At 40.5% G+C, this 12,366-nt stretch overlaps 2 protein-coding genes across 3 annotated transcripts; both read right to left on the reverse strand.

The window, feature by feature from the left end:
* Positions 1 to 114: 114 nt before the first annotated feature.
* LOC148401818 (protein-serine O-palmitoleoyltransferase porcupine-like) lies at positions 115 to 8,433 on the reverse strand. 2 transcript variants are annotated; one of them, XM_088369536.1, is made up of 15 exons: positions 8,295 to 8,433; positions 7,464 to 7,609; positions 7,197 to 7,389; positions 6,485 to 6,528; positions 6,226 to 6,407; positions 6,018 to 6,148; positions 5,906 to 5,926; positions 5,786 to 5,800; positions 5,218 to 5,343; positions 5,040 to 5,140; positions 4,372 to 4,448; positions 4,209 to 4,272; positions 3,469 to 3,554; positions 2,354 to 2,464; positions 115 to 1,805 (listed from the first exon to the last, which is right to left on the reverse strand). In XM_088369536.1, exons 2-15 carry the CDS (start codon positions 7,597 to 7,599, stop codon positions 1,704 to 1,706), a joined length of 1,389 nt encoding a protein of 462 aa, XP_088225662.1. In that variant the 5' UTR covers positions 7,600 to 7,609; positions 8,295 to 8,433; the 3' UTR covers positions 115 to 1,703. The 2 variants fall into 2 exon arrangements, with proteins under 2 accessions (XP_088225662.1, XP_088225663.1); XM_088369537.1 differs by having other exon boundaries at positions 7,197 to 7,437; positions 7,516 to 7,609; positions 8,295 to 8,347.
* Positions 8,434 to 9,342: 909 nt separating this feature from the next.
* Positions 9,343 to 12,323, reverse strand: LOC148401819 (uncharacterized). Its single transcript, XM_088369362.1, has 4 exons — positions 11,824 to 12,323; positions 11,641 to 11,734; positions 10,513 to 10,684; positions 9,343 to 10,402 (listed from the first exon to the last, which is right to left on the reverse strand). Exons 1-4 carry the CDS (start codon positions 12,020 to 12,022, stop codon positions 9,473 to 9,475), a joined length of 1,395 nt encoding a protein of 464 aa, XP_088225488.1. The 5' UTR covers positions 12,023 to 12,323; the 3' UTR covers positions 9,343 to 9,472.
* Between the last annotated feature and the right edge of the window lie 43 nt (positions 12,324 to 12,366).

Below are 12,366 nucleotides of genomic sequence, written 5' to 3' on the forward strand. Positions count from 1 at the left end.
TGTTGTATTCACTTTAGATCTCAAAATGGTTTTGTGGCTGCTGGTGTATGATGTAAATGGCTCTGAATGTTTAAAGTTGCCGACCCGTTCAACAAACACCACGTGACAGTGAAACAGGTTTCATGTAAAATTTTATAAAACGATTATCACAGGTGGATCCGTTCATTCACATTCATAGGGAAAAAAATATATTCATTGAAATCGGCTGCTGAAGTGAGCAGTGAATGCTCAATTTTCTGCAGCGGGGTTCATTCACATAGACTTTTGCCACACGCTGTGCAAGACTTGGGCAAATAGAGCCTTCACTCTCTAATATAACACTTTGCTTGCACTTACAATTTAATCCTTGAATGTCACAACTACACAGAGAATATGTATTAGCAGTCAGACATTTTTTTCAGGTAATCACATGGTAATCTGTGGTTGAGGAGAAATACACAAGACAAATGGTATAATCATCTCTACAAAAGCCTCTGTTAAAATTAATATTGAGAGGAATAAATTAAACACTATGCTGATTCCAAACGTGAATTTACGAATGAACGTAGTAATTGCAAAATCAAATGACTTTTACACCTCAAAATGCATTTGCTAGTTGACATTCGAAATCTAAAAATTCCGAAAGAGAAACAACAGATATAAATAGTAAAAATGATTATTCATTGGTTGCCAAGCGTCACGATCGTTGCCAAATATTACTGTTTAGTCACTTTTGCTTTACATAATTAACATGAAGTGGGAGTTTTAAGAAAAGTGACTTTTTTTTCCCAAAGTGTGGTTTGAACTTGGCAGTACAATATGATACTGATGGGCACACCTCAGCAATCTTGCACAAAATGAAACTAATAAAGTATTGTGTTTTATTTAGTAACACTTCATCACAACTAAGGTAGAGTGCCCACAAGTTTATGACAGATGATTGACAGCTCATAAATCACATCTGTCTCTCATTGGTTGTTTTTCCTCTGGTGTGCTGGTTAATTGCAGATCTAAATTAGAGGCCAGAGAACGCTGTTGTTTTATTTTTTTACAGATCATTTGACTCTTTTAACAAATATGACAAAAAGTGTTGTATTTTTTTGTTACTTCAAACTCCCTCTCTATAGTCATCTTGGGCTTAGGGCAACCACCTATAACTAATAAGTAATACGTGACAAATGAAATGAATATTTGAATATTATTTGTGCTCTATTAATCCTTATGAAAATTCACCGTTTGACACGTGCTCGTTTGGAAGAGTGACGTTGGTTTAGAAATGTTTTTTCCCATAGATGCTCACTGTTCTTTAAATGGGAACCGCTGAACATAAGGACATTGTACAATATCTGTTGATCATCATCAGGGAAAATACAAAGTATGATTATGAATCACTAGAGGTGATCGGAAAGCTCATCTGGCGCGGAGATAACAAGTCAACCCCCAGAGAGAACGAGCCGATCCCCGCCACGGTGATCGCTATTGATTGTGACTCGCAGGGAGACATCAGTAACTGCTGTCACAACATGAGCACTCGGAAAAAACAAGATGGCGTCCATAGAAAAAGAGAAAGGAGAGTGGTGAGGATATCAAAAGGAGTCCTCAGCAGGCTGGGATGACACATGAAGCAGACACCAAATGGTGCCAACCTGGCGATCGATTGCTTCTTTGACAGTCACAGGGAAGAGAACGCTCATTATTGCTGCTTCTTTTGCCCGTTCTCCAATCTAGAGAACGAGGCGGTACAATATCCAGCATCCAAATGTGATCCAGTGGCTTGTCCAGCTCAGCTCTGACCACTTCTGAATGGTGTGATGGCTTATGTCATCCTGTAGGGAGGGGGCAATTTTATTTTTTGGCTCTCATGTCGCAAATCTAGACCATACTTAGAGAACTACCCATATACAATAGCTACATATGGGCCATTCCAACGAATTGGTGCTATCTCAAAATAAACTTAAATTTCTACTCGAACTCGGTATTGGCGCATCTCAAGGAACTTTTTTTTCTTTTTTTTTGGGTCAGTTTTATTTTACTGAAAATTCTGATTTGAATAACACCACTAAAAGTGAAAAACATGAATTTTTCGCATATGATTGGTAAAACATGAAATATTGCCACGTTAAATTTATGCAACATTGTACCTTCGCACAGTACAGCTACAAAATGGTATTTTAAATATAAACAAACAATACAAAAAATATTTGAAATACCCTTTGATTCGTAGTTAAAATTATTATCACACAAATAAATAAATAAATGGACTTGCTTTTGGCCTTCCCACGGACTGCAGAGGATCTAAATAATACAACTTCCCGTGGACCATGTGACTGATTGGGTATGTTGGCCCAAATGAATTCAAATATATGAAGCTCACCTCATCTTCTTCCATGTAGTCCACACTGGAATTGAACACTGAACCCAGATACGTCAAATGGACTATTGCCAGAGCGCTGAATGCTACGTTGATCATGTAAACCCAAAATACCTGCAGAGGTTGAGGCAACACCGTAAGTTCATGTAGGAAGCATTTTGTTTGCAGGGATCCCTCTTCTCCCTTTCTGATTCTCAGGATTTGTCAAAGCAATCCTGCATAACAGCTTTTCTTTTCCCTTCTGGGCATCCTGCCAGACACACTAACTCTAAATTATATCACTTGACAAGGCCCGGAAGACCGTTGAGTCTGCTACATTTTAACTGGTGCAGATGTAGTTTCCTTGATAATTAAAGCACAAAATCTTCCACATTAGTTTACGGGGAGAAATTGATATTTTGCTTCACCTGACATTCACCTTTATCTAACCCTTTGCAAAATATAGATCTTGCACAAATCTCTTTGTTGATGCTTATGATAGCATCATTTCTGCACACACAACTAATACATCCTCTGACCACAGACATCCGCAATCACTTCACAATTCACAACAATTGCTCTATTTAAAGAGTCTCCTTTAACTGACCCTCTGTGAGTGGTACACATTGAACAATGTTTTTATTAATGTGCCACTGCAAAGCTTTCTAATATGGGCTTACGTCACCATTTTATACCTCAACTTGAATTACTACTAGTTGTTCAACGAGCTCCATGTTTGACACTGACAATGTTTTTACATTATTATATTTAGCAGGTCTACCTTCCAAAGGTTTCAAACGCTTTATTGCCACTTCCACTTGAAGTTTACTGTCAAACCAAACATCAAATATAGAATTACACCCCGTGTATTTTAAACAACCACATAACTTTGCCTCTAAGGCTGCTATCTTTATGCGAATGCTAACATGTGGAAAACGCCATAGTCTGCAGTGTGCACCTGCAACCAGGTCATGCACAAAGGCTAAAAGGGGGGGAAAAAACAGTAAAAAGTAATATCAGCCATATCTAGCAGAGGTCTAATAGAGAGCAAGGATGCAAGACTCAGCAAAGTGTTCATGCACAGTAAACAAAGAGCCGTGGAGAGAAAAGAGAAATAAAAAAAGAGACAGGTACATCACCTTTTTGTTCTGGTGGGTGCAGTTCGGCTGACATTTCTTGGACAGAACACAGCCATTGAAAATGGCCGCCAGTCTCTTTCGCAGCACTGACGCAAAAACAGAGCAGGGCCGAGGCATTAACATAAAGAGCTTGAGCGATGACAAATAAATGATTGTACCGCAGTGCACAGAAATGGAGCCTAATGGCGGCTGCAATCAGCCATTACTGCAAAGTTAAGTGTGGAAAGGAGACATTAGAGCAGACGTGTCAAACTCATTTGAGTTCAGGGGTCACATTTAGCCCAATTTGTTCTCAAATGGGCAGGACCAATTTGTTTCACACCCTCAACTGACTCATCACAACAGACAAACCCAAATGGGCATGATTCAGAAAGAGGCTGCTTGGTGTGTGATTTGTATACATACAAATACATAAAGTTGAGGCAATTAGATTAATTATGTAATAATTTCAGGAACTCATTTAAGCGGTAAGTGGGCATTTAGTAAGTTTGTTATAGCCACTTGGTTATTTGGTCAAATCAAATCAGTAGTCAAAAATCCATATAAAACCAAACAACGGAGCGGACTGAAGCTCATACTGTCTACACATAATATCAAACTATCAGACTAGTACTAGTTATCAGTGTGCCCTGTAGTGGACAAAATGTGTATTTAACAACAGTTTCTCTTATTGAAAGATTGTAATTTGTTTTGGCCCGTGGGCCGTATGTTTGACACCCTTGTATTTGACAGACTCTCACCGTGCTCAGTGTAGGTGATGAAGCCCAGGGACAGGAGCACGGCACCTAAATGGAAACTCAACCCCTATCAGGCACAACCATAAGTCAATTTAATCAATCCAATATTAATTAATACTTTGATTAATAATATATGGAGGGTTAGTCTGAATGCTTTGTCACTTACGTGCAGAAGGGCACTGGCTGCGTACGTCACCATGACGGCAGAGAAAGTCCCAAATTTGAGAGCACTTTGAAATACGTCTACAAAATAAAACTGGCAGTTATTTTTTTTTTAGACTTGCTTACAATACGACATACAGATATACGAATGCTATATGGTGGCAGTGAACTCAACTCAGTTCACTTCATAACACAAAGCAGTTTGACAGAAGGAGGAAATCTTCAAAAAGAGGCTTCAAGCTTGTTAAAAGCAACATGACAAGACTTCTCCGAATTGACTTTCTGTCAAAATGCCGAGTCCCGTAGGAATAGTCACTCCAACCTGAGAAAAAACGCAGAATGTGTCTTCAAAGCACGATCGCCTGCCCACACGTAGCAAATATTTGGCTTTTGGTGATGTAAAGCTCAGATGTGTACCGATGAGCATTCATACTGCAAATGCATTGCATACACGTGATCTACATTCACATATGAAAGAGGCCTGGGTCAATTTTGGGAGAAAAAAATTGAATTGTACTGTTTATATGAATGCATGTAAAAGTAAGCTACAGATAGGGGCAAAAAACGGAATTGAACATAGCTATTGACTGATAAGCATAGTAATCTAACAAACATAAAAAGGAGCCGTGATGAATTCATATTGCATTGTCGCATATGAACATTCCAACTCACAGGTGTGAAGAAAGCGTGACATGGGCAGATTCCATGATGTGACCACCTCCACCATCGAGCGAGGAAACTCGATATTTAGCGGCTTTGACACCGTCAGATCCCTACAAAGCAAAAGTCTCTTTTAATGTGTGGACTATACGAGCCCGTGCCGCCCATTACGATGCTTTCATTTACGGACCATTTGAGGTTTTCTTTCTCCTCGGTGAAGCCGGCTCCGGCCAGAGTGGCCGTGGTCTCGCTCAAAAAAGCAACAAAATAGTTGCTGAAATGGAAAGACAGCGTGTTCTCGTAAGCCAACAACCACCTAGGGGGAAAAAAAAGATTTTTTATTTTTCTGGGCTCCCTTAAAATCTATAAAAGGTCATCGCTGTCAATTGAGACAACTTTCTTGGACTCGCGCGTGCACCACATCCAATGCACTTAGCATCCTACCAAAAGTGCAAATGTGGCATTTATTTTAGTTTAATCTATTTGGGCATGGGACATTCCAGACATTACATTTGCATATTCAGTACATGGTAATCATCACATGTTCAATTTTAACAAGTACTTTTTTTTCTAGCTAATATTGTGTAATTAGTTTTAAATATTTAAGCGCAATGTTCCAACTGTACAGTGACTTGCAAAAGTAGCAACATTTATTTTTAATGAATACATAATGCTATAATTTAATGTTGCTCATTGTAAATCTGATCAATGTCATGCAACATGTGCTGTGTAAATGCACAATCCAACAATGTACTTACTTAGCCAGTGAGCCTCTAAGCAGAAACAGAACAGACGAGAAGGTTTTTAGTTTTAGTAAACAGTCAAACCAAACATAAGCATGCTTTGAAATGCTCACATGAATTAAAAAAATTCCTTACCTTGTTTTTCTTCTCTTTTTACTATGACAAGACCAAAAGTAAGCAGATGCATGATGATATAAAACGAGAAATCAGAGTGCAAATCCACATGTGGCCTCCGTATTGCACTCACCTCCTTAGCAGCTTGTCTCCGTAGATAGGAATGAAATAGGGGAAGAGGTAGGGTGCTACGCAGTTGGAGAGAACCAAGCAGATCTGACTTTTCACCCAGCTTAAAGACACTTTGAACAACCATGAAAGGCTCTGAGGATTAAAAAAAAAAAAAGATAGTGAAGTGCAACTTTTCCATTTCTACTGAGTGGATTTTGCATTGCACGTACCATCTTCCGTCCTTCTAAAGCCTCTTTGTAGCTATTGAAGCTGATCCACGGCCCGAAGATGACTGTTCCCACATAGTAAATGTAACCCATGAATTCGATGGGAGAAGGTACCCCGGTCAGGACGCCTCTGTCCAGATCGAAGGCCAGCGAGACGGCTTTCATGGCCACCACCATCTGTGAACCTGGAATAGCGCGGCCAATACTTGGAACGGGCCTTGAATAATTAATGCATGAAAGGACAGGCGGCTGTCCTACTTACCTCTCATCTTGTGCCAGTTGGTGGTATCCATCATGTGAAGTTCTCTGCTCAAATCAAGCATAATTAGTTGTAAAGTTTTGAGTGAATTTTAGGTTCAACTTAAAATTTCACCCATAAAAGGTACGTTATATGAAAGTAGGGCGAAATGATTCTGAAAGATAATTGCAAGTCTAATATGCAATTAATTTTTTCAGCTTCATACATATATTTTTAACAGAAACAACTAATAAATGAATCAATGTTTCAATAAAATAAATATCAGATTTTTCATACTGTTCATAAATATTGGTTGATTGATGTTACCATCAACCAAATAAATCATACAGAGCAAACATGACATTACAGTCAGGGTTTCTTCTTAGCGCTTCTTATGACAACTTTACAAAATTCTACAAAATAAGTGTGGCGTAAACATAAATGAGTCAGAAGTGAGATTACAATAATATTGCAAACAAATCTGTTGCTTTATCACTCGTCATCTCTCATAAAAGAATATGTGAATATTTGCACTTCAACACAAAAATAGACACTATATAGTAAAAACAGCTTACGACTGGGCAAAATGAAGCACAGGTTGCTTTCGCGAATTGCAGCGTCTGCGATTTGAAAAGTGCCTTCTAAGTCAATTTTGATATGATTAGATAAGCAGGTAAGAAAAGGAATGAATGAACAAATCAATGTTAAAGAGTATATCAAAGGCTGATGTTCTTACCCCAGCATCAGATAGATAAGCACAGTGATAGAGAGAAAGGTGCCTCGCATGGTTGAATGGCGACACAGGAAGAGGAAGAGGTAGCAGAGGAGGCTCAGGAGGACCACCCAGATCATGTGAAGCTCGAAGAACAGGTAGAGAACATAGAATCCTCCAGCCACTGTGGCCAGATGCTTCAAAACGGAGGGAAAGCCTTACCAGAGAAAAGGAGACGGAGATGACCACCCGGGGTACGCCGGGACTGACGGGACACACAAAAAAACTCACTCAACATCCAGAGAAGGCGACACAGCAGGCAGATCAACAGCAGCTGCCACACCTGCTCGAGGCCCTGCTGGGCTGTTGGCAGCAGGCAGCCATGAGTGAGCTCCTGGAAGAACTTCTGGCGGCTGAACGTGCCCATCGCTGCCAGTCTGAAATGGCAGAGGGCAGTTTAGAATATCTTACATGTTACAATGAACCCCTACATATTCACCATTCACCAATCCCACATATGTGCAGCAACCCAACATTTTAGTATCAAGTATCTATCCTGAAAATTCAATTGAATAGTGTGGGGACTTTTCTAACAAAGACTTCTAACAGTATACAATTTGTGCAAAGTCTTTTGGGGGAAGAAATGAGTTACTCAGAGGCACCGTGGTCATATTGACTCATCAATTTCAAGTTATGATTGAAATCCAATTACTATTAAAGTCATCTGGGAACATTTTTGTCCAAGTCAGGAAAGTAGTCCAGAATGAAATGGCGCTATACAGTACGAATGCTATGACACAGACATGACATGCCAAAATGGGTTACTTAAACGCATCGCTGTGCACGGGAGTGCAGGGCTCGCTGTGGCTCCGCAATGCAGTGGACCGGAGGGACTAGTTGACTCACAGCTGCTCCGCGCGCGACCTCCACCGACACAACACATGCAAGAGGACGTCCAATAAACGCCGTCACCCAAAGCGTGTTGTGACAATTCTTCTTGGTAAAGACCAAGGTAACCCCAACCACTCGGTTTGATTTTATATTTGAGCGTCGATCCCCGACCCCCACGCCAACAATGTGACACCGCGCGCTCATCAGTGTGTGTTCCGAAAATAAGCCCACCTTTCGCCGAGCGGCAGCTTTGAGCTTCTTCCTGTTTTACAGTCACTTTGCCACGCGTGTTTTTCTGTTCACTGGGTCCAAATGATGCTCAGAACTCGATGACGCGCAGCATCAGCACCAAGCCGTCCACATAATCCAGAGGAAGCGTCAGCCAATCGGCAAGCTAGCCTGCAAATGATGGCCAATCAGAACAGTGAATGACAGATGTTTCGACCAATTACATCTCGCGCGCATGCGATCTGGAGCCTTACGACCAATGCGGTGCAGACAGCGGATCAGGAAACGCTCATCTGTACGTGGGAGCTGTGAGAAAATACACCATTAAATCAAATTACCAATAGAATTCAATAAAATTACAATAAAAATGTGGTTCATATAGACACATAATTATGATCCACAAGCTTTACTTTTCTCAATGAATGGGGTAAATGTAAGAATTTATGATGCGGTGTAATTCTACACATCTGGAGATTACAATTACAGTCCAATAATGATGCGTCCATTCATTTTCCCTTACCAAGAACATAATGCAAATTTTCTGTCTTGAAATACAGGTACGTTTCAAACGCCGGCAGCAAACTTCATGGAAAGAGGCTACCATCAGGTCGTATTGGTTTCCTTGCAGTGGAAGGACAGCATCAGTTGGTGGCGCTACTGTACCATTTAATTGGTTTGCCAACTGCCAGTTAACCCCACAGAAGAAAAGGGACAAGGACAAGGCATCAACAAAAGCCATGTCGTTTTGTGCTTGCATGTTTGTCAGGTGTTTTTTTTTTTTTTTTTTTACAGTACATCAACATTATTGATTGCAATTTGCTTATGAATAAAACATGTACAAAAACCACATTTCTGTGTTTTTGTGTGAAAATGAAATAGCCATTTTAATAAATTTAAGTAAGATGTCAAGACTAATTTTATTTCAAATTATTTATTATAACTAGGTAATAGTTCTTATTACCAAGGGGTGAAAACAGTGAAAACTGAGCGGAATCATTTACCATGTAACAGGTTGCAAATACTGACTAAAAATGCAATTTGATTCAGTGGCTGATGACAAAGATTTATTAGCAGTGTCACATAACATTAAACAACTAGCAGCATTAAACTATACTAGGAATGGATTGTGACATTTGCCAGGCACAATCCCAAAATTTGAGCTTAGTTTTGAAAAGTTTCAGTTAGAGAACAATTTGTAGATCATAAGCAGTTGGTGCTTGATCTTCCGGCTCCTCATTTGGCACATCTGGAGGGACATCTGGTAAGATCTCCAGTGGTTCCGTTTTGACAACAATGTTATTTGGGACATCCGTTCCCTTGCTCAAAATATAGTCATAGTTTCTTTGAACCTTGAAAAATGCTGAGGTGAGGCACTGTGCAGAAAACATCCGGAGTGCCGGTGGCAGCTTTGGAGGTGGATATAGGGGAGCTTCCATGGAGGCTTCAGATTTTGTATGTAACGTATGAATGGGAAAGGGAGGAGGTGGCATTTCAGAAAAAAACTCCAGGTCCATGTTTGAAGTTGATGCTTGGGGTTCACTGATTTGGTTAGCAGCATTTTTTAGCAGGGGGATGAAAGCCCAGGCCGTTTGAAAGTCATCAAGCTCCTCCACAACCTCACCCGGTTCAAGGTCGCAACCTGACTCTGTGACGGGACAATCGTCGTCGGACTCGCTCGTGATGACCGGCGTAGCCACCAACGGCGCGCGTCTGTGAAGTTGACAGAACAGCACGCCGCATGTCTGGCACTTTCTGACGTCTCTCATGTGGAGCAGTTTATGACGCTTCAAGAGTTGGCGGTCACCGAATGTTCGATCACAAATGTTGCATGGAAAAACAGGCTCGTCTGGCTCCGCCAAAACTTTGGTGGGCATCTCCTCCTGAACATCGCCACTATGAGGAGATCTTTGTCCTTCATGCTCAAGTTTATGTCTGACCAGCTGTGTGACCGTGGAGAAGTTTTCATTGCACAGCTCACACAGATAAACGCCCGATGGTGCAACGATGTGCTTGAGGAGCACCACAGGGCTGGATTTTTCAGATTTCAACAAGGGAGACGGAGTTTTCATTTCGATGTCACTCTTGGTCTCCTTGGTTGATGCTTCTCCTGTCTGCAAAACACACAAACAAATTAAGAACCTGAATGATGGTCCTGGTTCCAGTTGATTCTTGGGTATCGATGCCCAAGCTAACTTGTGTCACTTGTATTTGGACATTGTACCATTGCACATTGTGTGGTCTGGGCATCTTGTGAAGGTTGAATTCTAATAATTTCGAGGGAGGGCTGCTGAATCACAGGGTCTTCATCTTTGATCAGTGCTTCCTTGGACTTGTCTCTGGCGCCTTGGTTGTCTTGGTGACCCCAGTGCCATTTTCCATGTCCTCTAACAATCCTTTGAAAATATTGCAAAGAAGATTACATCACATTACCGATTAATCAGACGATTAATTTAAAAATATATATACGGGTAATGAAAAAAAAAATTCCATCCACCCATCACATCACTATACCAACATTTTATTATCGGTACGGGTACCAAAATCTATTCTGAAACTTATTAATACTTTTCAATGCAACCGTCAAATCTCTGGTGATTCCACATAAAGCAAACGAATGTGCCTGCTATGGGGCTGTTTATATTTTAACTTTTAAGTGAAATGTTATTTAACTAAAATAGAATACATTTTAATTGTATCATTAAGTAGTTATTTTTCTTTTCTTACATAAAAGTGCAGTGTTAATATTGTATCAGTGCATAAAATTGACTCATTGATTTTTTTATCAACACTTCAGCCTTCTATATTACTGCATTTTAAAATTGGTTAGAAAAAAGATACAGTAAGTATTTTTTCAAGGTGGTACTTTGTGTGGAACTTTTGCATCTGACTTGGCGTCTTCATTGAATGCATGCATGTTTTCAAACTGTAGGAAGATGCTGGACAACACAGAAAACCCATTCAAGCAGAAGGAAAGGCAAAATCGAGCCTCCTCTATTCATTTATCCATTTTCTAAAACGTTTATCCTCCCTAAAATATAAGAAATCTACTTTTGATGCGTTAATATCAATGTTACACCATTGCTTTCGTGCCCTTTCATATTGTAAGAAAATTACCATGATTCCTGTAAGTTGTCGTAAAAAAAACGCTTTAATCAATCAATAAGACAACGTTAAGGCAAAATGGGTTTTGGTGACAGTGTACATAACGCATCTGTGATGCTGTAACAAGAGTTAGCTCATGTTTAAAGTTTAGCATGAATAAACACACGGCTCAAACGTCGCAAGTAACGCTGGAAATATGTCAAACAAGCGCAAGATGATTCTGAGTTAAGTAGTGGAATTCGCTTGCCTTCTGCTTTGGCTCCTGGGTCGCGAGCTGCTCTTCACGTTTGTAAACACTGAAGGTACAAAGTCGGGATTGTTCGGATCCATGGACGGTTCCCCTACAAACATACCCGCATTCTTTAAAATGCACTTTTAGGGTGATAAACAAGCAAGAAAGTCTCTACATATGAACAGTATTGAGCTTTACCTGAGATGAAATGAGCGCCACAAATGCGAGCATTTTCTTTGAGCTCCTCCGCGCTGCCATTCACTTGCTGGAGTACTTGGAGCCACAAACGCCGCCTCTTGGCCTGAAACGCTCGGTATTCCGTTGGTAATCTGTAGAATTTGAGTTTGCCACCAGAAGTATGCCTATTTGGACAAGCCAGTACGCAACAAGCGTACATTTTACTTGAAAAGCAGTTTAGCTTAGGACGAGGAAATGTGGAGTTGAAATAGCCTGTCGGCTTCCGTTGCCGAGCAGCGCGCGTTAGCACCGGAAGTTAGCGTCAGCTAATGTTAGCTGGGAACGAGACGAGTCTGACGACTAACAATCCAAATTTGCGGTGCAGTAATTCTTTTTCGACAATGTCAAAAGTATTACTATAAGTCAACGTGTGTTACGATGACTAAACAATACACCCCTTCTTACTCGTTTTTGAAACTTGATGGTCCGAAGCTGAGCCAGGCCCCCTCGGATGAGTCGCTTTTTTTGCCCTGCCCACATCGGCCATAATATTAGGTACACCTA

This window comes from Syngnathus floridae, chromosome 2, assembly GCF_059516105.1.
Source record: "Syngnathus floridae isolate MCC-2025c chromosome 2, RoL_Sflo_1.0, whole genome shotgun sequence".
Taxonomy (NCBI): domain Eukaryota; kingdom Metazoa; phylum Chordata; class Actinopteri; order Syngnathiformes; family Syngnathidae; genus Syngnathus; species Syngnathus floridae.